Source organism: Odocoileus virginianus, chromosome 17, assembly GCF_023699985.2.
Source record: "Odocoileus virginianus isolate 20LAN1187 ecotype Illinois chromosome 17, Ovbor_1.2, whole genome shotgun sequence".
Lineage (NCBI taxonomy): Eukaryota > Metazoa > Chordata > Mammalia > Artiodactyla > Cervidae > Odocoileus > Odocoileus virginianus.
The window spans coordinates 22,417,438-22,444,458 of NC_069690.1; the positions used below are offsets into that span (position 1 = coordinate 22,417,438).

General features: G+C 50.8%; 1 protein-coding gene across 6 annotated transcripts in view; it reads left to right on the top strand.

Moving 5' to 3' along the window:
- The first annotated feature begins 735 nt into the window (after positions 1-735).
- RAP1GAP2 (RAP1 GTPase activating protein 2) overlaps positions 736-27,021 on the top strand; it is a 213,128-nt gene continuing 186,842 nt past the window's right edge. For 2 of the 6 annotated variants that reach the window (XM_070478860.1, XM_070478861.1), the window contains exons 1-2: positions 739-815; positions 9,711-9,827. In XM_070478860.1, the coding sequence (XP_070334961.1) occupies positions 766-815; positions 9,711-9,827 (167 nt within the window). In that variant the 5' untranslated portion in view covers positions 739-765. Of the gene's footprint in view, positions 816-9,710; positions 9,828-15,163; positions 15,255-27,021 lie in introns of those variants that run through there. The other 4 variants (XM_070478863.1, XM_070478862.1, XR_011492172.1 and 1 more) reach the window with 4 other exon arrangements.

A 27,021-nucleotide genomic window follows, 5' to 3' on the forward strand; every position in this document is an offset into this window, starting at 1 on the left:
ATGCCATAATATTTTATTGTGAGTACTGTGCTCAGACGCTTCAGTTCTGTCCGACTCTTTGTGACCCCACGGAACTATAGCCCGCCAGGCTCCTCTGTCCATGAAAATTTCCAGGCAAGAATACTGGAGTGGATTGCCATTTCCTCCTTCAGGGGATCTTTCCGACCCAGGGATGGAACTGAAGTCTCCTACCTCTTTCGTATTGGCAGGCGGATTCTTTACGTCTGAACCACCTGGGAAGCCAATGACTACCGTCTTAAAATAGTTCAATAATCTGTAAGGCGCATCAGTTTTTATTTAAGCCGTTTATAGTATATTTTGGGGCATAACTTTCTGGGTAGGTGGAACAGGTGTCATAAGGAAGTGAAACAATGGGATTAAGTGAATTCCCTCGAGTCACTCAGCAAGTCAGGTAGAATTTGGAGAACTTGACTCCCCGCCCAGTGCTCCAAAGCGAGTCCGCTCCTCTGCACCTCTGGGCTGGGCGTGGGTGAAGACAGTGAGGGGACCCGCTGCGGTCTCGCGGCCGCGGCGAGGAGGGCGGTGACCCAGCCCCGACCGACTCCAGGGGCGGGGCCGGCAGCCGTCCGGGGGGAGATGCGCGCGGCCGGCCGCACCGCCCGGGCTCCGGCCGAGTCGCCTCGCTCCCGCCCCGCCCGCCGGACCCGCGCTGCGGAGCGCGCCCTCGGCACTGGCCTGCGGCAGCCGGAGCTGCTTCCACGGCGCGGCTCGTTGCGGGTGGGGAGCGGGCGGCGGCCGGGAAGCATGGCGGGTCGCCGGGCGCCGGGGGAGAAGCGCTGGCAGTTGGTGCGCTGGTGAGTGGGCACCCGGGGGGCGCGGGGCCTGGTGCGGGCGCGCACCCGCGCGCTGAGGCCGGGCGGAGCGCGGGAGGGAGCCGGGGCGCTGGCTCGAAGTTTCTTCTCGAGCGGAGGCGGCGGGGCCAGGTTGAACTAGAGGCGCTGGGCTGCCTGCTCATCTCCGTCCCGCGACCCCGAGCCTGGTCTTCGCGGTTCTCCAGAGTGATCGTCGCCCGGACCCCCGACGTTAGGCTTTGGGGGCACCTCGGTCTTCGTTAGCTCTCTGTGCAGAGGGACTCCCCTTGTTACCCTCAAACCTTCTGCTGCTCTGGGTCCAACCTGCAATTCTCATCTCGCCTGTTCAAGGAGATGCCTCAGTGCACCTAAATGCGGACGCGCGGCGGTGGGCACCCTGGGCATGGGGGTGTTGGAGAAGGGGGTGCCTAGGAGGTGAGGGAAGAGATACCCCAAGGGTCGTTGCCCCTCCCCCCACCGCAGTACTGTCCAGGCTGGGAAATCAGAGCCTGCGGTGTCAGGTTGCCAGACTGCAGGCCAAGAAGGTTTCAGACGCATCACTAAGAAGTCACCTGGGTTGGGCCCAAGTCCCGGTTGCCCGAATGTTCAGGGATCCGACCTCTGCTTGACGGGACTTAGAATGCAGGGCAGCCTGTTCAGCCCATTCCTGTCCTGGAAGGATTCTAAGAATGTCTGGCTGGGACCCCTCCCCATCTCAAATCCTCCCATCCACACCAGGGCCAGGGGTATCTTTGAAGAAGAATTCCAGGACACTGCTTGCCAGATGCATTCTGTAGCCTGAATACAAAGAACAACAATAATATCCTTAATAATTGTAACCTGGCTTCCAGAGCCCTTCCTGTTGGCTGTACCATAATCAGGCATTGATTCAGTTACTCTTTGCGGCGATACTCAGAGGAAGGTGTCGTTGTTGTTCAGACTCTAAGTCGTGTCTGACTCTTTGTGACCCCATGAACTGCAGGACACCAGGTTCCTCTGCCCTTCACTATCTCCCGGAGTTTGTTCAGATTCATGTCCATTGAGTCAGTGATGCTGTCTAACCATCTCATCCTCTGTCTCCCTCTTCTCCTCCTGCCTGCAATCTTTCCCAGCATCAGGGTCTTTTCCAAGGAGTCCTCTCTTTGCATCAAAGCATTGTGGTCAAAGCATTGGAGCTTCAGCATCAGTCCTTCCAATGAATATTCAGGGTTGATTTCCTTTAGGAAGGTATTGGCACCCCCCTCTTACAGATGAGGAAATTGGGGCTCAGAGAAGGAAGGTAGTTAATCAAGGTCACCCAGCAAGCAAGTGACAGAGTCAGGGTTTGAACTCAGGGTTTCCCCAGGGGCTTAACTCCTCCTCTTCCTTTTTTTTTAAGTGTTTATTTGGCTGTGTCTTAGTTGCAACAGGCAAGATCTTTTCATTACAGTCTTCCGACCCTCTAGTTGCAGTGCAAGGACTCAGCAGTTGCTCACTGGCTAAGCTGACCCTCAGCATGTGGGATCTTTGTTCCCCAACCAGGGATGGAACCCATATCCCCTGCATTGCAAGGTGGATTCTTAACCACGGACCACCAGGGAAGTCCCTCCTCCTTTTTGCTTCTTAATTCCTGAACTCTGGGCCTGGCCAGCATTCCAAGTTCACATTGTCAAAAAAAAAATCTCAGCATGTCAGAGCAGGAGGGGTCAGTGGGTTTCCAGCCTGCTCAGTCCATCCTGTCCTTCAAGAGTTCCAAGAATAAAAGTCCAAATAATCAAAATTATCATTTAGCAGTGGAGTTACTCTTCAGATGAAACCCCAATATATAAATCAGATAAAAGCAGAGTTAATCTGTCTGAAGAGCTGGTGGGGAGTGGGTAGTTACTTAGTACCCTCTCCCTGGAGAGAAGGCACCACCCTAGGACTCCAGGGCCTTCCAGGTCAGTTTGTGAAGTTTGATTCCTTCCCTCCCTCCATGGAGGAGGAAACAGGAAGAGTCTTAAAGGGGCAGAGCTTGGATTCCTGCTCTGACTCTCTCTGCCCTGATGTGTGGCTGGGTTGGACCTTGGGTTGAACCAGATGAAGCATAGATCGTTATTAGGACCCTAATTAGATTTTGGATCACCTTTCAGTCTTGGGTAAAAAAGCCCATGGCTTTGAGAAGGTCCTGAAGACATAACTTGAGTGGTCAGACTGCCTGGCAGGGAGCACTCTTGAGGACAAGACACCTTCTGAACTCCATGGCATGCTCCCAACATGATCAGCCTTGGCCTCTGCTTCCTGGATCTCAGATTGAGTCAGTTTTCTCAACTTAAATTGGCTTAAGAGTAAAAGGGAGTATTGGCTCCCTTTTAAGAGTATTGGCTTACAGATCTGAAAACAGAAGAACTTTCCATGTTTCAGACAAAACTGGATTCAAGTTCTCAACTAATGTCACCAAATAACGTCTTACTCTCTCTGTCCTTTCTCTTTCCTCTGTTCCCTCTTTATTCCCTTGTGGAAAGAAGGTGTCTCTCAGGAGTTGCAGGCAATCCTCAGATGACCAAAACCCTCCTGAAAAAAGAGCTTCTCTTTCTCAGTGGTTCAGCAGAAGTTTCAGAATGTCATTTCATTGACCTATTTTGGGTCACATGGCCATCCTTCAGCCAATCACTGTGGAATGGAGGATGGAGTGCTTAGATTGGCCAGGCTGGGTCATGTGCTCACCCGGGAATCTGGGGGCTGGAGTTTGTTCCACCCAAACCACAAAATTTTGAGTGGGAAGGAGGGTGGGGAATATTCTTTGGGCAACAAATATGTCTAACGCTTACTTACTCTTTTAGAACAGCTCTTGCTTTGAAGGTTCCTCCTCCAAATTCTCCATAAAGTACCAAAAACTAAATTAGAATTTGCTTGGGTTCATCAGATCAAGTTATTAAATATGTAAGACTTTTTGGCATTCCTCTTACTGTCTGAGGGCCTGTTGCCGAGTTTCTGATGGTGGGGCTTTGGATCTGGGGGAAGGACCTGACAGAGGGTACAGGCTCAGGTTGTGTGAGAACTTGAAAAACAGTGCAGAATGCTCTGGCAACATACTTTTGACGGACTCTAAAGTATTCCATTCACAGTTGAACCATAATTTCTTTATCTAGCCTCTATTGATGGCCTTTCAAGGAATTCTGAATATTTTGATATTGCAAACATCGCTGCAGGGAACCTATACCCATGCAAACATGTGGAAAGATAATGGTTGGATGTATTCTCCAAAGTGAAATTGCAGAGTGAAAGGACGTGTACGTTCTGCCATGCCAACTTGAGCACCAAAGAAGCTGCACCATTTCCTGGGCTTCCCTGTGGCTCAGATGGTAAAGAATCTGCCTGTAATGCAGGAGACCAGGGTTTGATCCCTTGGTTGGAAAGATTTTCTGGGAAAGAAAATGGCAACCTGCTCCAGTATTCTTGCCTGGAGAATTCCATGGACAGAGGAACCTGGTGGGGTACAATCTGTGGGGTTGCAGAGAGTTTGATATGACTGCGTGACTAACACACACACACATATTATCTCCAGTGATGTGTGAGTTGCACATTCTCCACAATTTTGCCCATACTGGGAATTATTATTTTTTCCATACTGGGAATTATTAATCACAAACTTTTAAACCTTGGTTCATGTTGCTGGTGAAAAATGGTTTTTCGTTGTTTTAATTTTCATTTCTTATAGAAGTTGATTTTTTTTTATGTTTATTGGTCATTTGTGTTTCTATTTTTGTAAACTACTCATCTAATTTCCTTTGTCCTTTTCCCCCCTGTTGATTTGCTCATTATATGTATTTTTCACATTGATCTCCAAAAGCTCTTCATCATGGAGATGAGTATTTTTTATTTTTTAGTAAATTTTGTATTTTATAACAGTTTTGCATGTGTGCATATGTAGTTGCTCAGTTGTATCCAACTGTTTGCGAGCCTTTGGACTGTAGCCTGTCAGTCTCCTCCGTCCTTGGGATTCTCCAGGGAAGAATGCTGGAGTGGGTTGCCTTGCTCTCCTCCAGGGCATCTTCCCGACTCAGGGATTGAACCCAAGTCTCCTGTGTCTCCTGTATTGCAGGTGGATTCTTTACCTGCTGAGACATTGGGGAAGCCCTTAGAATGGCTTTAGATTTACAAAAAGATTGAGAAGATAGCACAATGTTCCCATATACCGAACACCCACTTTTCTGTATTATTAGCTTCTTACACTAGTATGGTACATCTCTTACAAAAATGAACCAATATTGATATATTATTATTGACTAAGCCCCATAGATTATTCGTATTTCTTACGTCCTTTTTCTGTTATAGGGTCCCATCTAGATACCACATGGGATTTAGTAATTAATGTAATTACTCCTCTTTGCTGTGACAGTTTCTTGGACTTCTCTTGTTTTTGATTAATTTGACAGTTTTGAGGAGTTGTGGCCCTGTTTTGTAGGATGATGTCCCTCAATTGGGATGTATCTGATGTTTTTCTCATTATTAGATTGGAATTATGAATTTGGGAGAAGAAGATCACAAGGACAGAGTGTCATTTTCCTACATCATATCAAGGATACCTACTGCCAACATAGCTTATCAAGGGAATTCCCTGGCGGTCCAGAGGTTAGGGCTCCGTGCTTCCACTGCAGGGGGCACAGGTTCAATCCCTGGGGGAGGTGCCGCTGGGGTGTGGCCAGAAAAAAGCTTGTTGACGTTGACTTTGACCACCTGGCTGAAGTAGTGTTTGTTGGCGTTATTCCCCCCCCCCCCCCCCATAGTGTACTCTTTGAAGGAAGTTGCTCTGTGAAGCCCACATTTATGTAGAGGGAGCAGTGGTCCACCCTCCTGGGGGTAGACTGTTTACATATATTGTTTGGAATTCTTCTGCAAGTGAGATTTGTCTCTTTCCTCTCCATTTATTTAATCATTCAATCATTCATTTATATCAGTATGCACTATTATTCACTTATTTTAACAGCAGCCTTATTGAAATAGGATTCACGTGCCACACAACTTACCCAAAGTGTAAAATTCAGTGGGAATATATTCACAGGACTGTGCAACTATCACCACAGTCAATTTAAGAACATTTTCATCATCCCCCAAAGAAACTCCATAACCTTCAGCAGTCCCCCTCCCCCCCACCCCCAGTCTTAAGCAACCACTAATCTTTCTCTCTTTATGGATCTGTCTATTCTGGACATCATTTCATATAAATGGAATCATACAGCACGTGGTCCCTTGTGACTGGCTTCTTTCACTTAGCAAAAGGTTTTCAAGGTTCAGGTTTCAGTGCCCGTCTGACCTACCCCAGTGTTCAACGGAAAAAATAGGTGTAACCTCTAAAGTGCCTGACCCTTCTCTCTTTTGGTGATGGATTGCATCCTCCACACTGGGGGCCTCTTATGTGAGTGGTTTCTGCTCCTCTCTTCTCGTTCCTTTCAATGTCCCTGATCGTGCCCAGGTCTTGACTTCTACTTTCCCAGAGATAATCTGAGAAGCTGGTTCTTGCTGAAGTGTGAATGGCTACTAGTGACTTCCAAGGTTGACCCTCTGCAGTATTTAATCCCCTGTGTACTGTTGAGTAGAGTTTCAGGTGTGAGACAGGTTTATAGGGAAGATATCTGGGGAGGGATGATGTTCTGTTTTCCTATAGTCGATGAAGTCCAGTGCAGCCAATCCTACCTCCTAAGTTAGTAAATTGGATTCATTAATGGAGATCATCTCTGTCAGAGCAGTCTCTGGAAAATCTTCTCAAGAACATAGTGAGTTGATGACTGTGACTATTGTGATTTTTTAAGGCAAACTGGTTCAGTTGACTGGGGAGCTGAGTGAGAGTGTCACAGGGACTTCAGAGATGATCAGATATAATCTTTGCACTCTAGCAGGGAGACAGACAGGCACATAAATAACTCACGTACGAGCGGGCAGAGAGCAGCGTTGTGACCAAGGTTAAGCAAAGCATCCCCGGAAACTTGGAACCACTTTGGAGGCTCACTGGGAGGCTGGGGACAGATTTTTAGAAGCAGTGTGGTTTGAGCAGTTGGCCAGGGTGGAGCAAGACACAGATGGAGGGAGGGCAGCTGAGATCTGGGCACTGCCTGAGCTAAAGCTCAGAGGTTACAAAAGGCAGGGCATCTTTAGAGAAGGACAAACAGATTGAGAATGTAGGGGTGGGAGTGAGGGGGAAGGCATGTCATGGCGGGAAGGACTGGAGGGGAGCAAAGTGGGGAAGAATTAGACCTCTCAGGTGAGCAGTTTGGAGGACATTTGATATGTGGTGGGAAGCCCCTAACCTTTTTGGCCAGGGGAGGGGCTGACAAGATCTGTGCTGGGAAGTGGGGGCTGGTATGGAGGAGGGAGAGGATGTGTGTGTGTGTGGAGAGAGGACTGGATGCCAGGGGATGAAGGTATAGAGAAGGCTGCTGCTTCCTGAACTCGACCTTGGACGAGTTCACTTCCATCCCCCGAGTCTCTTCTTCCTCATCTCTGAAGTGAGATCAGCCAGTTCTGAGGGATTTCACGTGAAGCTTGGAGCAGAGCGTTCAGGGAGAGGGTTTGTCTGTCATGAGTGAAGCAGGTAAAGCCGATGACTGGTGAGGACAGATGAGGATGGGGTGAGGGGTTAGGGGGGAGAGGGGAGGCGATAAGGATGACCATGTGGCAGGAGCTTTCCTCGAATTATCTCATTTAATCCTCTTAACAACCTTTTGAAGTGGGTGGTGTTATTATTCCAATTTTACAGACGAGGAATCCGGGACTCAGAGTGGAAAATCACTCACCTGAAGCTGGGAAGTGGAATCCGGGTTGAGGTGCCTGCAACGAGTGGACAACAGTCCCTTCTGCCCTGACTTGGGGAGAGGAGAGGAGGGTTGGCTGGGACAAGGAGGAGGAGCACATTTGGAGGAGCCCGAGAATGAGGAAAGGCATAGACATGCATCGTCACAATAGGATGGGATTAATCAGGGAAGGCTTCCTGGAGGAGCCAAGTTATTTGTTTTGTAAGGAGTCATGTTTTGAACCAAGTTTTATAGGGCAGGAGTAATCTTGAGGCAGGAAGCAGAGGAAGGTCATGTCCCACAAAGGAAAGCCATAAAATTATGATTTTCCCTCCTAAACTTGTCCTTGTCCAGCGAGAAGGACACTGCACCCAGATGCCCACACAAACCAGAAACTTAGGAAAACTTTGTTGCCTGTCTCCCGTTCACCATGTCCGACCCATCCCTAGGTCCAGATGACACTGCTTCCTTCTCTCACTTGAGTTCTGCCGTGTCTCTCTGTTCCAGCACTGTCTCCTGTGCAAACCAGCATTGTCCCATCTGGACCCCCTGCAAGAACATCTAACCTGGCTGCCTTACCCTTTTCCTCCAGGACGATCTTCCTGAAATGCCCGTCAGATCATATTGAAGAGAGTGAAGGGAGACAGGTGGGGACCAGATGCCCTGGTTTGGGAGACCATGGGAGCAATGGAAGCCCTCTGTCCTCCTGTAACCGGCATTCTGGGAAATCTCCCTCAACTAAGAGCCTGTGCCCCATCAGGCAGTATCAGAGTAGCTGCACAATTTGTTTTTTTTCATAGCACTTTATACAGTTTGTTATTTCATACACACACACATAATTAAAGATTTTTAATAACAGGTCATAAGTCTCCTGTATAAAAAGACACATTGTTAAAAAGTTACTCCCCTCCCCACCCCCGTTCCCCCAGCTTGTCCTTACCCCAACCTAGGTAACTACTTTTATTAGCTTTTGTGTCTCCAGAATTTCTACATGTAAAGATAAGCAAATAAAAATTGTTACTTTATTCTCCCCCCCCTTTAAAACAATGTATCAAAAAGAAAAACAAAAACTCAAAAAAAAAGAGAGAGAAAACAATGTATCCCGGAGATGTTTGCATGACAGCACACAGGGAATGCCCTCACTAAAAACACTTTGTATGGCTGCCCACTGTTGGGCTCTATGGCTCCACCGGTATTTATTTAACCAGCCCTCTGCTGATGGCTGCTTGGTCCGTTCCTTGTCTTCTATTATTAGAAACAGAGCTATGTATAACCTTGTGCACATGCTAGAATCCGTAGATAAATTCTTTGAAGAGGGATAGCTGGATTTCAGAGGAACTGCATCTGTAATTCAGACAGATGTTGTCAGACTATCCAGCAGAGGGCTTGTACCAATTGACAATCCCACTATGTGTGCGGGGGCTGGTTTATAATGATATACTAGTTCATGTGATTATTTGATGGCTTCTCTTCCCACAAAACTGTAGGCTCCGGGATGTCAGGGATTATGTCTCTTTTGCTCATTCTCACAGGCGCTCAGTAAATACTGGATTAATGGACGGATTTATGAGTCTACCAGGAGTTGGTGGCCGAAGTGAATGAGATCCTTTTGTGTTCACCTTGCCCGGTCCAGCTTCCCTGATCCTTGGTCTGGGCTGAGTGTCAATCCCCAGGGTGGCTGGAATCCTGGGAGAGACCCTTGAGGTTCTGGAAGATCTAATCCTGACATCTGAGTCATGACCCCCCACCCCAGAGCATGCTTTCTCCTGCTGTGAGCTCAAGAAGTCCAACGTGTCAGTCTTACAAAGGGCTTGGAGAATGGACCCTTGTCTGATGTTTGTGTTCTCTGCCCAGCCTCCGCTTACATACCTCTGGTGACAGGAAACTCACCCTTCCCGACTGACTCCTTTCAACTTCAGACAACTAACACTTAGAAAGTTTGTCTATTGAGTTGCTCCGTATAGCTGCCTATTCTTCAGGGAATTTAAATCATGGCTCTTTGGAGATAAGACTTTCTGGCTGGTGAGCAGGGGTATTTGGGGACAGGTACCTCTCATCTATCACTTTCTGGCACGTAGGGCCAACTCCCAGAAGGCCTCTGCAGGGCCCTGCCTGCCCACCGCCTGACTCTCCCCCGTCTCACCCGCAGGTACGTGCAGGAGGGACGGTTCCGAATTGAGGAGAGGACGCTGACAGCCTTCCAGTGGCTTTACAGCCCCCAGCAGCACCGCATCCTCAGCCGTGCTGACCTGGAGTCTCCCTCCAGGTAAGAGCACCCTCTGCCCTTCCTCTCCTTCGGTGGTCCTTGTTGGGCAGCCAGCCCTGCGCTGGTCCATGAACTCCCCGTGGGAACCACTGCCTTCTGTGGTGGAGAGGCCTTCTAGGGTCCTTGAAAGAGTTTATCAGCTGCAGTGCTGCTCCAGCCTAGAATATTCTGAGTGATTTGAGGCAGAGCCACTGCCTCTGTTTTATCCTCTGTAAAATGAGTATGATCATATTTTCCCTGCCTTCTGTTGGGAAGATCGTGAATCTCAAGTGAAATGATGCCTGGAGATGAGCTGGTTCCTTTTTTAAAAAATTACTTATTTATGGCTGTGCTAGGTCTTCCCTGCTGCGCCGGGGCTTTCTCTAGTTGCGTCAAGTGGGGGCTACTCCCCAGTTGGAATGTGCGGGCTTTTCACTGCAGTGGTCCCTCTTGTTGCAGACACACAGGCTTCCGCAGTTGCACCCACGTGGGCTTGGTAGTTGTGGCATGCAGGCTTAGTTGCTCTGCAGCATGTGGAATCTTCCTGGCCCGGAGATCGAACCTGTGCCCCCTGCATTGGCAAGGCAGATTCTTAACCACCGGACCACCAGGGAAGCCTGGCTGGTTCCTTTTTAAGAGGAAGAACGTCTGGCAAGTTTGCTGGGCAGTCCCTGCTTTGCCCTGGGTAGAGTCAGCCCTTCCTTGTCTCCCTCCTCTGTCAAGTCGGCTGGAATCCTGAGTCTGGGGGAGGGACACCCAGATTCCTGCTCCCCGGCCCCCCCGGCTCCTTCCTCCACACTGTGGACAGGCATGACAACTGTTAACGGTCTTGATGGAGACATGCTGGAAGCCCTGCTGTCGCCACACCCCTTCCCAAGGCTTCTGCCAGACCTGACCCTGGAGCTTTCTCCCCACTTGCCCCATCCAAACCTCTTTGCACCAGCTTCTAAAGTAGCAGGACCCTTGAAGCCAAGGGGCTTCTGTGGTGGCTCAGATGGTAAAGAATCTGCCTGCAATGCAGAGGACCTGGGTTCAGTCCCTGGGTTGGGAAGATCCCCTGGAGAAGGGAATGGCAACCCACTCCAGTATTCTTGCTTGGAAAAATCCCATGAACAGAGGAGCCTGGTGGTCTACAGTCCATGGGGTCAGACATGGCTGAGCAACTAACACTTTCACTTTTGGAGCCAAGAATGAACAGGTCTTTCCTCCCAGGGGTGGCTGAATAAGAGAAGAAAGGAAGTAATGTCATTTGGGGGAATACCCTGGTCTGGCCAGTAAGTAAACAGAGACCATGTTCTTACTGCATCTCCCCAAATTGGCCCCAGGAATAAGGTTCAGCAGTGCTAGCAGACCTCACCTCCCCAGACATCTGCTGGGAGTCCTACTTAGCTAAGAGCAGTGCATCTGCTCTCTCGTCTCAATGACGATTTCAGAAGGTACCGGAAGCAGTGAGGGGAACAGGAACTCTGGATCCAGTTCTGCTCAAGGAGGAAGAATTAATTGAATGATGATACAGAAATGATAGGGTTTCCCAAGTGGCGCTAGTGGTAAAGAACCCGACTGGCAATGCAGGAGACATAAGAGATCTGGGTTCGATCCCTGGGTTGGGAAGATCTCCTGAAGGAGGGCATGCCAATCCACTCCAGTAATCTCGCCTGGAGAATCCCATGGATAGAGGAGCCTGGTGGGCTAGAGTCCAAAGAGTTGCACAGAGTTGGACACGACTGAAGCAACTTAGCACGCATGCATGTAGAAGTGACAGGAACCCTGGGAAAGGTGACTCAGGCCACCTGGGAACTCTTGGTATTCAGGAAATGGGAGGTTAGACAAATGCTCTAGGCTCCCAAGGGCAGATTGCAAATAGTGCAGAGAAGAGACTGAAAAGCCCCTCGAGCCTGAGGCAAGAGTATGAGGAGGGCAATGTGATCCTGAGCGTAGGCTGTGAAAGCGTTCAGAGACAGAGAAGAAGGCTGCCTGGCAATCACACTGGTGAGACACAGACATGAAGGGCAGATTGCAGTTTCAGGCAACCTGCAAAACCCTATTGCAGGCCGAGCACCATCTGACTGATGGAAAGCAGCTTCTCCCTCACCTCCTTTCCTTTCATCAAAACTCTCATGCTACTTGACATTATTTTATTCGCCTGTCTGTTCATTGCCCGTGGCTCCCCTGGAATGTGAGCTCCATGAGGGCAGGCCCTTTTCCCGCTTGTCCTCGTCTGTATTCTGAGGTCCTAGCCCAGAGAAGGAGCTCATTTAACAGGCACCAGGTGAAGGACAAATGAACATAATGCAGGCTCACAGGTAGGAAGGCTGGAAGGGAGGTGAGTTCCAAGATCAGGATGGGTCAGCTACACCTGCCCAAGATACAAGGGAAGAAGAGGAGGCTGAGGCTGCCTGCCCATGTGGGTGGCTTTAGGCAAACCCTTTTTTGAGCCAAAGAAGAATGCTTTTCAGAGTCACAGGAGCCTAGCTGAGTCCATGGAGGAGGGAAGCAATCATAAGATAGGATGGAGCCATTCGAAATAACTTTAGCTTTCATCTGAGACGGCTACCTCCCAAGGGACTTGAAGAGGAGGCTGCTATAGCTCTGAGACTAAGCACTCAAAAAACTATTACTCTTATATCATGAAAGTTGTACTAACTTATTATGTGTATTTATATTATGTGTCATGTTATAAATGCTTTGCAGGCATACATTGATCTACCCTTCATAACAATGCTATGATCTAGGTACTGTTGTTCTCCCCATTTTTCAGATGACAAAACTGAGGCACAGAGTCAGTGGCAGTGCTCACCACCACTATGCACACTCCCTCTCAGAGAATAGGACGTGTGCCCCAAAGTAGGAGATGGTGAAAGTAATTTGTATCTTTACAGAGAGGAAATAAGTCCACAAACCATAAACAAATGAGCTTAGCATCACTCCTAATCAGGTTTCAGAGTCTGTTATTAAAGAGATGGTTTGGGGGCACTTAGCAAGGAAAGAGATACAGGACCACTGGCAGCGAGTGAATTCCCTGGGAACCCATCCTGCTGGGGAAAGCTTTATTTGTTTTTCTGATTAGTTTTCCAGATTAGAAGTTAGGTTGGGGGTGGTAAAGCAGGAGACAGGGGTTCCTGTGTTTCAGCAAGAAATTGTTCTTGTCTTCCCATCAGAGCCTTACAGGTGACAAAGGAATGTGGGCTGGGGGCGGGCACAGCTGGGGAGGTTGATGAGTGGGCTGCACTTGCCGAGACTGCTCAGGGCGTTCATGAGGGACTTGGTGAGGAAGGATGTAGACAGCATGCTGGTGATGTTGCTGATGGCAGGAACCTGGACACCATCCCAATGGACAGGATAGCAGAACTAGACTCGAAAAGTCCTGGAGGCTGGGATCCAAGACCAAGTCTAGAAGGTACAGTTTAACAGAAATTAAAGAAGTCTATTTCAAGCCTCCAATGTTGTCTGCATCTGGATAGCAGGCTGAGCCGATCAGCTATCTGAGGGCTTCCAGTTGACTAGAAGCTTGGGTATGATTCAAGAAAATGCTCGCACCTTGGGGCTTCAAGAGCTCAGGGCAGAGTCCAGAGCTGCAGAAGGAAGGTCCTGCTCTTTTGTCTCAGATGGTTGATCCCTGGGTTGAGAAGATCCCCTGGAGGAGGCCATGGCTACCCACTCCAGTATTCTTGCCTGGAGAATTCCATGGACAGGGAGCCTGGAGAGCTACAGTCCATGGGGTTGCAAAGAGTCAGACATGGCTGAGCGACTAACACTAATATACCACAGGAATGCTCTATCATTTCCTCATTTATTTTGTGGATAGAGATTGAGCATGTTTCTCTGCTAATACCATATTGGATATTACGCTCGAACGCTGAGCAAGTTGTGTTTTGGGGCGATGGGTCAGGCTGCTGAATGGACTCAGAGGGTGAGTTGGCAACTCGCTTTCCTTTTATCTTTCCACCCGGCTCCAGGTCGGGCCCTGGGGTTTTGATGCCTTAAGGAACACAAGGGTCCTGCCTCTAAGGGACACACATTCTAGTGGCAGAGACAGTCTGTAGACACATAGATAAGAGAATTTCCTGAGATGTTCAGCGTGCTGAACAAACTCAAACAGGGCATCAGATAAAGATTGACCAGCGGGTGGGTGGGCACTCTGGATGAGAGGGAAGGGCTCACTGGGAAGGAAACATCTGAGCTGAGAGTCCTGCCTGAAGGACACAAGAGGGCAGCCTTAGGGGGAAGCTGCTGGCAAAGGGTGCTGAATAAATGCTGGGGAGGGGAAGGAGGATGGGAAGGAGAATCTCAGTTACAAGGCCCTAACTACGTTCTGGATTTTGTGGCCAGAGCAGAGTGAGGCCTTGGCCAACAAAGGGAAGCGATGCAGATGTCCATGCAATTAAAGAAAGGGCTTTCTAACATTCAGAGCTGCCTGAGTACAGCGTGAGCTGCGTCCTGAGGGGGTGAGCTTTCCACCACTGAGATGTGCAAGCCATATTCAGAGGCCACCCTTCGTGGGCGTTAGGGAGCAAGACTCAAGCATCTCAGGGGCTCCACAGGCTTCCTGCCTTCAGCCCTTTCAAGTTTAGGAGCATCCTTGGTTTGGACATAGCTGGGAGGATGTCTGTGCAGCGAGTGAATGAAAGCTCCAGGCTGCCAGGTCCAAGGCAGAGGCAGTTTTAAGGACTCCGGCAGTCCTTGAAACCTCCCACTTCCAAATCCAGAGAGCACTGCACCCCCTCCCCGGTACTCACGAACCCCCTCCCCCGTCCCGCCTCCCGCAGAGCTGGGGAGAACCCCAGTGTCTTCCTGCCGATCTTTCCCAATTTCCATTCCCCACCTGCCCGGGGCCCCATCCCCCAGGAACTTCTGTGGGCAGGTGGGCTGTCCCCTCCTCCGCTCCCCTGGGTCCCTTGGGCGCGCCTGCCCCGCCCGGCGCCTTTGTTCCGAGGAGCCGCCTCGGGCAGTCCCCTGGCGGCAGCGACGCGAGCATCCCCGGCGCCGCACCCGGGACTCGCAGTACCCACCCCCTCCGCCCCCGTGCCCTCTCCGGCCCCGCGTGCCCGCCCCTCCCTCTCCCTTCCATTCTCCGGCAGCTACGCGGCTGCGGCGACAGGCAAGCCGCCGGGACCTGGGCGCGGACCCAGGCGGCGGCGTCGCGGGGGGCGGCAGGAGGGCCCCGCCTCGGCCAGGCGCGGGCTTGCGGGCGGCGAGTGCGCGGCTCCGGCGGTGGGGCGCGCCCGCCAGGTGTGCGGGCGGCGGGTCGCGGGAGCCGCTTTGTGCCGCGGCCGGGGTGCGCGCGCGCGCGCCGCGGTGACGGTGCGCGCGGCGGGGCGGGCGGCCGGGGGAACCCGCCGCCGAGGAGGGGGCTGGCGGCCGGATGGAGACGGGGGACGCCGCCGCGACAGACTGCTGCCGTTCCGTCCACGTCGAGCAGTGAGCCCGCGGGCGCCGGCGTCACAGAAGGTCAGAGGGGCTGGGGCTGGGTGGCGACCCCGTAGTCAGCGGGGATCAAAACGTGGGTCTTGCTTGGGTGGGACTGGACCCAGGGTGGAATTGGGGTGTATGTGGTGAGTGCAAATGCGTGTGTCTGCAAAGAGAGATCAGCTCGTGTGGACGTGAGTGAGCTCTGTGCTGCGATTCCACGGAGCAGTTTAGCGTAATGGGTTGTTTGGGAAGTGGGGTGACTGTCCTCAGACACCCTGCCGGTGGGGCATGGCGCACACACACGTCTGGGGTGTCTATGCGGTGAGGGAGACGTCAGCCCAGCCTCTGTCAAAGTCTCTGGCTGGAGAGGCTGACCCATGTGGAGGTCAGAGCTGGGGTGTTTACAGGTGGTGGTGGTGGTGAAGGGAAAAAGCCAGGACCCCCAGGGAGGACCCTGGAGCTAGACTGGGTTGGTTTGTTGGTTTTTTTCCTCCTAAAGGACATAAACCCCACCCCGGCCTGACTCCAACCTGTGCCTGTTGCAGGGAGGGGAGCCAGGACACTGGGGGCGCTGTCTGAGAGGCCTCTGTGGACCTTTGGGGCAGGGCTGGGCTCCAGCCTGGTGCTCACCTTTGGAGGCCCTGAGTGATGAGTGTGGGGGTGCCTGCCCTGGGTGGGGGTCCGGGGCACGCTGTGAGTCCTGACCTGGCAGCTGGTTGAGGAGGACACCCTTCTTTCTCTCCATCTGTGTGGCTCCTCTACACCCTACTTAACAGACCAAAGGGCATTTATATGCAAGTGGGGTTTGGGGTCTGAATGCTGGGATCTGCCTCTGTTGAGTGGCCCCCATCGGAGCAGCCTCCGTAGGGAATAATAGGGCTGTCCTGGGCTGGGCGCCAGGACTCTGATTCTTTTCATGCTTGGTGATCCTGGGGCTGTCCCTCAAGCCCCACCGGCCTCAGTTTCCCATGGAGAGGGGACAAGGCACCCCTCCCCCCCTCCCTTGTTCTTCCTGCTGCAGAGTAAAGAGTAAGCAGAGCTCGCCCAGCTGCGGGGGAGCTGGGAGGCAGAGAGTGACTCAGGGCATGTGAGGTCTCCATCAGTGATTTCCCCCAGGAAAGTCCCCGAACATCTTTGAGAGGTGGGAAGCAGTTGGGGGGTGTTCTGCCCTCATCTCCAAGCAAGTGTGTTGAATATTCTGAGTCTAGGAGTGGGGCAGGGTGGGTATCTTCTAGATCCGGCTGCTCAGGCTTCCAGAAGCTACCTCAGGTTCCTCCTCCTTCCTAAGATGTTGAGAATTGTGGAGGGATTGGATGGGATGGGGGCTTGAAGTCACTGAATTTCTGGGCAGAGGCAGATGCTAAAGTTGAGTAGTCGTGGGCACATCTGGCTGGGATTCCCACTCAGCCGGCTTAGCCCAGGGTGTTGGATGGTTTGTTGGGAGGTGGCCTCTGTTCTGGGCTTCCCAGGTGGCACTAGTGGTAAAGAACCCACCTGCCAATGCAGATGTCAGAGATGTGGGTTCGATCCCTGGGTCGGGAAGATTCCCTGGAGTAGGCAATGGCAACCCACTCCAGTATTCTTGCCTGGAGAATCCCATGGACAGAGGAGCCTGGCGGGCTACAGTCCATGGGGTCACAAAGAGTCAGACACGACTGAAGCAACCTAGTACACACACACACGGCCTCAGTTCCAGAGAAGATGACCCTCCTGCCACAGGCACCCTTACCACCCCCTACCCCTTCCCATGACCCAGTCTGGATCAAGTGTGGCTGAGTCACTGTGGTTCAGAATGACTCGAACCTTAAGGGACGGGGGTGTTGGCATGGATGGTGGTGGCAGCAGCAGACAACAAGGCTGTGTTGTGACCCAGACCTGGGTTGAATCCCAGCTCCACCTCTCACACTCTCTCTGTGTCTCCACCTGTGTTTTCCCAAAGCAGAACTGGAGGATGCATGCTTTTAATCTTCCCACTGCTCTCTCCTGGGAGGTCTTCCCAGGAGCATGCATTTCAGAACTGCCCTGTCGGGGAGAGAAACAGGAAAGTGTTCACCCTTCAACTCTGTCCCGTCCATGGATGTTAGGTCCTGCATGCTTCCAGGCTGCACGTGTGAAGCCTCAGCAGGTTCGTGTGGGCATCCCACACTGCGGCTTCAGAGAAGATCCCACTGAGTCCTCGAGGAAGCCTTGCCATGTGGTGCTGTAGGCTGTTGCTCAAAGCCTGCAGGGAACCAGTCATTGCAGAAGTGATTGGAGTAAGATGTGGGACCGAGATCGTTTGAAGTACTCCTTGAGGTATCAGACACTGCGTGACTCTGGGCAAATTTCCGATCTTCTCTGAGCCTCAGTTTTCTTCTCTGGGGGTTGTAGGTATTTACTAAATTTTTGAATTTGGCAATGGGTCCATAGTGAGGGCTCCATGATGGAATATTTCTGTGTATTTGGGAAGACAGTATGTTCTAGGTGGTTCAGCTATTTGTCACTTAAAGTGGTGAAGGGGGTTGGATTAGGTGACCTTTAGTCTTTAGAGGTCTGAAGGGGTCTCTGACCCCATCCTGGTCAAAGAATCTGGGACTCAGGGGTCTGGCCCCTGACCTGGTCAGTTCCTCCTGGCATGTGGCACAGTCTCCCAGACCCCCTGCATGGTTCTGCTCTGCATTCTGTGAGTTGGAGGCAATATGCCGGTTGTTCAGACGTGCCTTTCCCTGGGCTCTGTCCACTGGAGGACATAGGAGCCTGGAGGGTGGGCAGAAGGGGTGAGGGGAACAAGCATTGCAGAAGCAGGTGGTTGAAGGAGGAGTGGCAGGAGGGTGGATGCTGGCGTTTGGAGTTGGCAGATGGTCGTGGGCACTGGTCTGGGCTACAGTCAGTGGGGAGGAGAGGGCACAGGGGTGGGGGAGGGCGAGAGAAATTGGAAAACGGAAAGGGCGGGGAGAGTGGATTGGCAGAGGGCGGCCCAGAGTGATGGAGGAACCAGGGCTGTAGGGCCAGTTGGGCAACCTTGGTGCCCAGGGGTTGGGGGTGTCTGGAGTGGCGGGGACAGGCTGGGCTGGCGGGAGAGCAATGGGGTGCTATGTGGGAAGGGATGGCACTGGTTGGGGATTAGTTGGGGGTCCTCTGGCATAAGCCAGGGCAGATATCATATTTCAGGGAACAGCACCTATAAGCTCCCTCCTTCTCCTTGCTCCAGTACGTCTGCCTCCGCTTCCTGGGTCACCACCCACGTTGGCAGGTGAGGCGCTGTATGCAAACACTTGGGTCCCATTGTGAGCCGTGATTGGAGAAGGCGAGGATGTGCCTCTGCCAAGGCCTGTTGCCATGGTACCATGGTGACCCTTGTCTCCCGGTCCTCTCCCATCTCTGAGCAACGTGGCCCTCCCCAGGGGGAGGTCGTGCAGTGGGGAAGGTGTCCGGCTGCCTCTGGCTTGTGCAGGGGCTGCTCAGGCTGGCCACACAACGGTCACGGTGTCCATCCTTCTGCCTTCAGGCAAGGTCACACCCAGCCTAGGCTGGGTGCTTGCAACAGCCACTGTCTTCACTTACAATTGTTAAAGACTCCGCTACAGTTTGGGGTTCCTCTTATTTTTAACAAGTTTAGTTTAAAAACGAAGTCAGTAATGCCAGCCTATCCATTTCTTCTCCTCCCCCCCCATTAAAATATGTTTATTTATTTATTTGGCTGTATGGCATGCGGGATGTACTTTGCAGCATGCCGGATCTAGTTCCTGGACCAGGGCCCCCTGCATTGGGAGTGCAGAGTCCTAGCCACTGGACCACCAGGGAGGTCCCATGTCCTCCCCTTTTAATGAGCCAGATGACACTCTCTCTTCTTGCCCACCCCTTTTTCAGTGTTTTGGTGCTTCTCTCGAGGGAAGTTCTGCATCAGGTCTGCCATCCTACACTTTTTTGTTTGTTTTTTACTCTGTTTGCCACCATCCTTAAGTAGATTCCACTCTACCTGCTCAAGAGTGCAAACCAGCTGTTGGGGCTCCTAAGGCAGGTGGGACCCCAAGGCAAGAACTGAACTCTGGGGAACCTGGCCTGAGACCAGGCCTGGGTTCTGAATTTGCTGCTTGCTCTCCGGGTCGGCTGGGGTTCCACCTCTTTCCCTAGTTCCCATCCAGGGCTGTCAACCTCCTTTCCGGATCATGCTGGGCGTGTGAGCTGGGCCCTGCCAGGCCTGGCTCAGCAGATGGCATTGGGTCTGGGCACCCGGGGGACCCTGCCAATTAGCTGACTGGTGGTGAGCAAGACCTGGAGGGGAGTGACAGGCATTCAGGCACAGTGAGGTCCACTGTGTGCGAGCCCGTCTGTGCAGGTGGGTCCCTGGAGGGCATGTTGCTGGATCGCTGTGTCTGCACATCTCTGTGTGATTAAGCCGTGCTCCTCTGAGCTTGTGTCTGTGTGCACTGCTGTGTACTCTGACTTATTCATGTTCTTTCTCTGGGGATGTGAGCTGGCCGCCAACCCAGTGCTCTCCAGGTCCTTGAGGATGTGCCTTTCTGATGGCAGTTGGTGTTTCACCCAGCAGGATTTCCTGGTCCCCTGAGGTCCCTGAGTCTCCTGCCCTGTCCAGCTCTCCAGCATTCCTGTCCCGATCTCCCTCCCTCTGCCTTGAGGAGATTGCTTCTCCCCTCCATGTGGCTGCCCACTGCTGTTCAGGCGGGGCCTGCTGTGAGACAGCCGGTCCAACCTCCAGCCCCATCCTTTAAGCTCTGAGTTGAGGATGATGACTGGGTGAGCCCTGGGTGGAGGAGATGAGTCAGGATGGCTGCAGCGGGTGGACGGAAGCTAGACTGGGTGTCAGCATCTTCAGGCAGGGATGTGCATCCCGCGTCCACTTGACCCATCCTCAGTGGCTTGGGCACCAGTGTAGCAGTGGGAGGGTCCCTCCACCTCCCCTGCCCATATTGTCTTCCCCTGGAGCCACGCCTGGCAGTGTCTGATGGGGAGCAGAATGGTCTCTGGGGCTCCAGGCAGCCCACTGGCAGCATAATCAGTGAAATTTATGGAGCTCCTCTTCCTGTGTCAGGCCTGGGTCACATGTGATCCATGTTTTAGCTCACTGGCTCCTCAGAACCATCCTATGAGGTGGGTTCAGAAAGCATCCCCATCTTATGAGGAAGTGGTGGCTCAGAGAGGCTGGGTCACTTCCGTAAGGTCACACAGCTAGGAAATAGTGTAGCCAGGATTGTTCTTTTATTTATTTATTGGCTGTACTGGGTCTTCCTCTGCTGTGCGGGCTTTTCTCTAGTTGAGGCCAGCAGGGGCTGCTCTCTAGTTGCGTTGCACAGGCTTCTCATCGAGGCGGCTTCTCTTGTTGAGGAGCACAGGCTCCCGAGTGCATAGGCTTGAGCATGCGGGCTTCTGTGGATGCCGCTCCCAGGCTCTAGAGCACAGGCTCAATAGTCGTGGCACACGAGCTTAGTTGCTCCAAGGCATGTGGGATCCTCCCAGACCAGGGATCAAACCCGTGTCTCCTGCATTGGCAGGCGGGTTCTTTACCACTGAGCCACCAGGGAAGCCCTGGGTCTGTTCTTGACACTTGCTGCTGTCCCCTCCGCTGCTCACAAAGCTACGTCCGTCTCATCCTTACAGTCTCCCCTTCAGAGAGGCCAACTCAGATCATCCCCTCTAAACAGGGCTCTCCACCCACCCAGTCCCCTTTGGGATTGCATCATCCTATGTAAACACCTGTGTAAAGTTATCCCCCTCTGGTACTCCACTCCCCTGCCCTCCCAGGGCAGGAATTTGTCTGACTTGTTCACTGGAATACCCTCCACACTAGTGGAGAGCCTGGAGCGTGGTCGGGATGTGGTAAACATGCGATGAATGGATGAATGAATGAATACATGAAGGTATATCTGACTCCAGACCTAAGCTCTTTACCCCTCCTCTATGCCGTCTCTCACAACAGGTACCACTGCTGGGTGGCCAGGTGCATAGGTCTGGAACCAGTTTGCTTGGTTCTCTGTTCTGGTTATCTGGTGCTGCATAATAAAGCATCCAGAAGCTTAGGACCTGAAACAACAGTGATGCTTATTGTGCTCAGGAGTCTACAGTTTGGGCAGGGCTTGAAGGGAGACCTGTATCTGCTCTGCCATCGTCTTCTGGGGCTGGAAATGTCTGAAGGCTCGGTGGCTCACATGTCTGGCCTTTGATCTTGGCTATTGGCCTGAGGTCTTGGTTCCTCACTATGCAGGTTTCTCTGTGTGCTAGATTGAGCTTCCTCACAGTGTGGTGGCTGAATTAAAGGGCAAGGAAGAGCCTCTGCTCAGTTGCTCGCTCATGTCTGACTCTTTGCAACCCTATGGATTGTAGCTTGCCAGGCACCTCTGTCCATGGGAATTCTCCAGATGAGAATACTGGAGTGGATTGCATGCCCTTCTCCAGGGGATCTTCCCAATCCAGGGATCGAACCCGGGTCTCCCACATTGCAGGCGGATTCTGTACCATCTGAGCCACCAGGGAAGCCCAAGAAAGAGCCAGGCAGAAGTTATTTCACCTTTTGTTACCTGGCCTTGGAAATGAGGCAACCTCACTTCTGCCAGAGTCGCAGGTCCACATGCATGCTACAGGAGGGGGAACATACACCCCCCCCCCCCACTTACTGGAGGGGAGTTACTGTCACAGGGTAAGAAGAGCATGTGGGATGGGGGATCTATTATGGGATGGACAGTCTGCCACAGTCACTTCTTTGGAGTGTGATCTTGAGCACATTACTCAGTCTCTCTGTGCCCCAGTTTCTCCATCTTTAAAATGGGGACATCAACAGTATGTATTGGGTTATTTCATACTTACTGGGCTATTTCTTTGGCTGTGACTATACTCGGGAAAATCCCCTGGAGGAAGAAATGGCAACCCATTCCAATATTCTTGCCTGGAAGATTCCATGGACAGAGGGGCCTGGCAGGCTACAGTCCATGGGGTCACATAGAGTTGACACAACAGCACGCGCAGGCACGCACACTTCCACTCACAGATCCCCTTGGCCTCAGATGAGACATTGGTCCAGGTTTTCACTGAGTTGCATGATCCAGCCTCAATCCCACCCCCAACTCTCATGTAATACAGGAGGCACCCACCTGTGCAGCGTCCTTCGGAGGGCAGTGATGGGAAAAGAAGAGGGGACCCAGAGAGAAGTAGGCCTTTTCTGTCTCTCTTTATTCTGTGATTCTAAGACAGCCCTGCTCCCTTCAAAGGAGCAAGGGACGGGATTGGTGGAGGTGCCACAAAGTCAGGGCTCCAGCAGGATTTTCCCTGGGCTTGGAGGCACAGATCCCATGAGGACCCCCTTCTTTATCCGGGGAAGTCAGGACATGCTGGCTTTGAGCTGCAGGTCATTTTTTTAAAGTGTCAGAGAGAGCTCCCTCCTCTTGCCTGTCCCCCACCTGGCTGCCTCCGCCTGAGTCACTGTTCATCTGCCAGAATGACTCCTACCCAGCTTGCCAAACCTGGGGATCTCAGGGTTTGCTCATCCTGGCCCGGGCTAGGGCTGCTCCTCAGCTGGGTGTTGGCAGGGGGCCAGGGAGAGTCTTGGGCTTTGCTGGTGCCCAGCCTGGCTGTATCTTGCATCAAGCACTGCCCTCATTTTCTGTGGAAATGGCAGAATTGTTAAAAGCAGGGGCTCTGGGTTTGAATTCTGCTACAGCCACTTATGGGCCCTGTGACCTTAGGTGCATCCCTTAACCTTTAAAAAAATTATTTAATAGAAATTTATTTATTTATTAGTTGTTCTGGGTCTTTGTTGCTGTATGGGCTTTTCTCTAGTTGCGGAGAGCTGAGGCTACTCTCCAGTTGTGGTGTGCAGGCTCCTCATTGCGGTGGCTTCTCTTGTTGTGGAGCAAAGGCTCTAGGCACATGGGTTCAGTAGTTGTGGTTCCTGGGCTCTAGAGCACAGGCTCAATAGTTCTGGCACACAGGCTTAGTTGCCCTGTGGCACGTAGGATCTTCCTAGATCAGGGACTGAACCTGTGTCTCCTGCATCGGTGAGTGGATTCTTTACCACTGAGCCACCAATATTTTATTATTATTTAAAAAATATTTTCATTTATTTGACTGCACCAGGTTTTAGTTGCAGCAGTCTGGATCTTTAGTTGTGGCATTCGAACTCTTAGTTGCAGCATATGGGATCTCACTGCCTGACCAGGGATCAAACCAGGGCTCCCTGCATTGGGAGCATGGAGTCTTAGCCACTGGACCACTAGGGAAGTCCAATCTTAATCTTTCTGAGGCTCCAGGATGGACAACATGGTTGTGGTAAGGAGTAAATGAAATAAAAATGTATGGCAAAAAAACTCGTTCATGGGAGATTCTCAAGAAATGTTGGCAGTTATTCTTTATAGGTGGACAAAGTGAGGCGATGGGAGTCTATGTGATTTCCCCACAGCTACATTTACAATCAGAATCAGGGCTTGAACCCATGTGTTCTGACACCAGGTGGTTGTTGCTCGTCTCCTGCAATACAGAGAATTCCTCCATCCCTCCATCCCTTTTGCCAGAGGCAATATGGCTGCCATCCTAGAAGCAAGATGCCCACATTTGCTCTTTGCACTACCCAGACTTTCCTGTAGAGGGTGCCAACGCCCACCTTCTCACCCATTTTGGAAGGGAAGCGGCCAGGTGAGGCTCTGCAGTAGGGGAGGGTGGGAAGTGACCCAGCGGAATGGGGGAGAGTGAAGAGCTGCCTTTGCCATCTCCTTTAGGGAGAATGCCCTTCAGACAGCCTCTAGTGCCCAGGTTTTCCTGTAGATAACTCCAAGGGCTACCAAAGATAAAGGCGGTATCTTAGTGGGTTTCATTCCAGTGTTTCTCAGCGAATTAGAATCATCTGGGGAGTTTGTTAAAGATGCAGATTCCATGGCCCGACCCCAGAAGGATGGGATCCGAATTTTAGCCATTGCACTGGCCAACAGGTCTACAGATCGGTGCCAGGCACCGATTTGAAGGCTTACCACGCATTAACTCATATACCCCTCCCAAGAGCCTGATGAGGTAGGTACCATTAATATCCCCATTTTATAGGTCTGCTCTGAGGCACCGAGAGGTTGAGAAACTTGCCCAAGTTCACACTGCTTGAAAGCCTCAGGGCTGGGGTTTGACCCCTTGCTATTCAAGCCCCCGGTGGTTCTCACACCCGTAGCATGTGAGAACCACTATTTTATTAATATAACACAGGGCCCATCCGCTTTCTTGTTTCTTTTTGCTGCCTTTTATATGTCATTATTTTAAATAACATTTATTGTGTTTTTCTGACTATAAAGCAAACCCCGCTTATTTAAGAAAATTTAGAAAGTTTAGAAAAGCACAAAGCGGGGAAAAAAACCATGATTTTTTTAATTTGACCTGAACAACAGCTTCCCTGGTGGCTCAGCGGTAAAGGGTCCACCTGCCAATGCTAGAGACTCGGGTTTGATCCCTGGGCGGGGAACATCCCTTGGAGAAGGAAATGGCAACCCACTCCAGTATTCTTGCCTGGAAAATCCCATGGACAGAGGAGCCTGGTGGGCTACAGTCTGTGGGGTTGCAAAGAGTCAGACACATCTTATCAACTAAACAACAACAACAACAATGAGCTGAACAACATGGTTCTGAGAGTGTTAGCCTGCTTTATCCTATTCAGAGACTTGCTGTGACTTGCTTGCCTGGCATCACATATGCTGTTGTGCCCCAGTATCTTTGGGGGATTGCTTCCTGGACTCCCCACCCACCTCCACTCCCCCACAGGGTACCAAAACTCTGCAATGCTTAAGTCCTTTATATAAAATGGTGTAGTATTTGTGTATAGCCTCTGTCATTCTCCCTTATAATTTATTTTTTAAATTAAAAACTTAAAGATTGTACTCCATTTAAATTTATTATAAAATATAGTTGTACTTCTTAACCCCTACTCCTATCTTGCCCCCTACCAACTTCTCTCTCCCCTCTAGTATCTACTGGTTTGTTCTCTATATCTGTGAGTCTGTTTCTGTTTTGTTATATTCATTCCTTTGATTTGTTTTTAGATTTGGAATGTAAATGATAACAGTCTATCTCTGTCTGACTTGTTTCACTAAGTGTAATACCTTCCAGGTCTACTCAAGTTGTTGCAAATGGCAACATTTCATTGTTTTTTAAGTCTGAGTAGTACACTACTTCTTCTTTCTCCATTTTTCTATTGATGGTCACTTAGGTCTCTCATATACTTTAAATCATCTCTAGATTACTTACACTACCTAATACAATGTAGGGGCTTCCGTGGTGGCTCAGACAGTAAAGAATCCACCTGCCATGCGGGAACCCTGGGTTCGATCCCTGGATTGGGAAGATCTCACGGAGGAGAGCATGACAACCCACTCCAGTGTTCTTGCCTGAAGGATCCCATGGACAGGGAAGCCTGGCGGGCTAAAGTCCACAGGGTCGCAAAGAGCTGGACATGACTGAGCGACTAAGCACAAACACACAATACAATGTAAATGCTACATAGATGCCAACATGGCAAATTCAAGTTTTGCTTTTTGGAATTTTATGGAAACTTTTTTCTCCACGTTTTTACCATCTGATTTTTATTGGCTGAGTTGAGCTGTATTGTTGAGAGATGTTGTCTTTCTCTCACCTATTCCTACTGTTGGAAATTTAGGTCATCCCCAGTGTTTCATAGTTATGGTAACAATTAGCTGGAGACCCTCAAAAGTACAACTTAGCACACAGCTCTGATTTTTCCCCCTCTGGGATTTCTAGGTCAAAAGGCGTGCAATTTTTTAAAGCTACTTATTGAAGCATAATCTACTTAGAGAGTAGTGCACATGTAAGTATGCAGATGCCCAAACTGACCCTGATCTGCACTCTGGAAGCTTCTGAGCATGTACATAAGGACTCCGATGTGTGCTGTCAAATTTCCTCCAGAAAAGTGGTATATTGCTCTTGTTGGAGTTTTCTTACTTGAGATGGAGACACAAACTCTTTGCTTAAAAGCAGAGTGGATGGGGAATTCCTTGGTGGCCCAGTGGTTAGGACTCTGTGCTCTTATTGCTGAGGGCCCTGGTTCATGGTCGATGAACTAAGATCCCACAAGCTGAATGGCACAGCCAAAAACAAAGCAAACAAATAAAACACACCAACCCAGAACGGGTGGAAGAACTGAGTGGAGTCAGACTCTGAGAGACCTGGGCTCTCCCTCTCTGGGGTAAGACAGGCTTATCATTAGGGTAACAGACTTATCATCAGGGTAGAAGAGGTGATCTCAGGTCTGGGATCAGCGGTCAGTTTGAGCTCTAAATAGCTTAAGAAGGTTTTAAAGAAATCAGCTTTTGTAGCTTCTGCCCCTCCCCTCCTCCTCCTCCTCTTCTTCATCTTCTTTCTTCTTAACAAACCATCTGTTTAACACTTTTCCTTTAAATTATAACATGTTCTTGATAAAAAAAAAAAATCAAGCAGCACAGAAGGACATAAAGTGAAAAGTTCCTTCCCCCCAGATTTCCAATTCCAGTTGCATCCAACCAGTCCTGGATCAGAAGTTGTCTAGGCATATGCAAGCATTTACATATTTATTTAAACTAAGGAGATCCTTTTATATGAGCTGTTTGGTATCTTTTTGTTTGTTTGTTTAGTTTTTAGGATATCTTTATGTAGTAATACATATAAATCCTACCTCCTTCTTCATGGCTGCATAGTATTCCATTGTGTGCTTGTTCCACAATATAGTGAAATAATGTTTTTTTTTTTTAAATAATGGTTATTTATGTTACTAATTCTATTTGCTATTATAAACAGTGATACAGTTAACATCTGTGTGCCTAGGTCTTGTCAACTTATATGAGTTTACCAG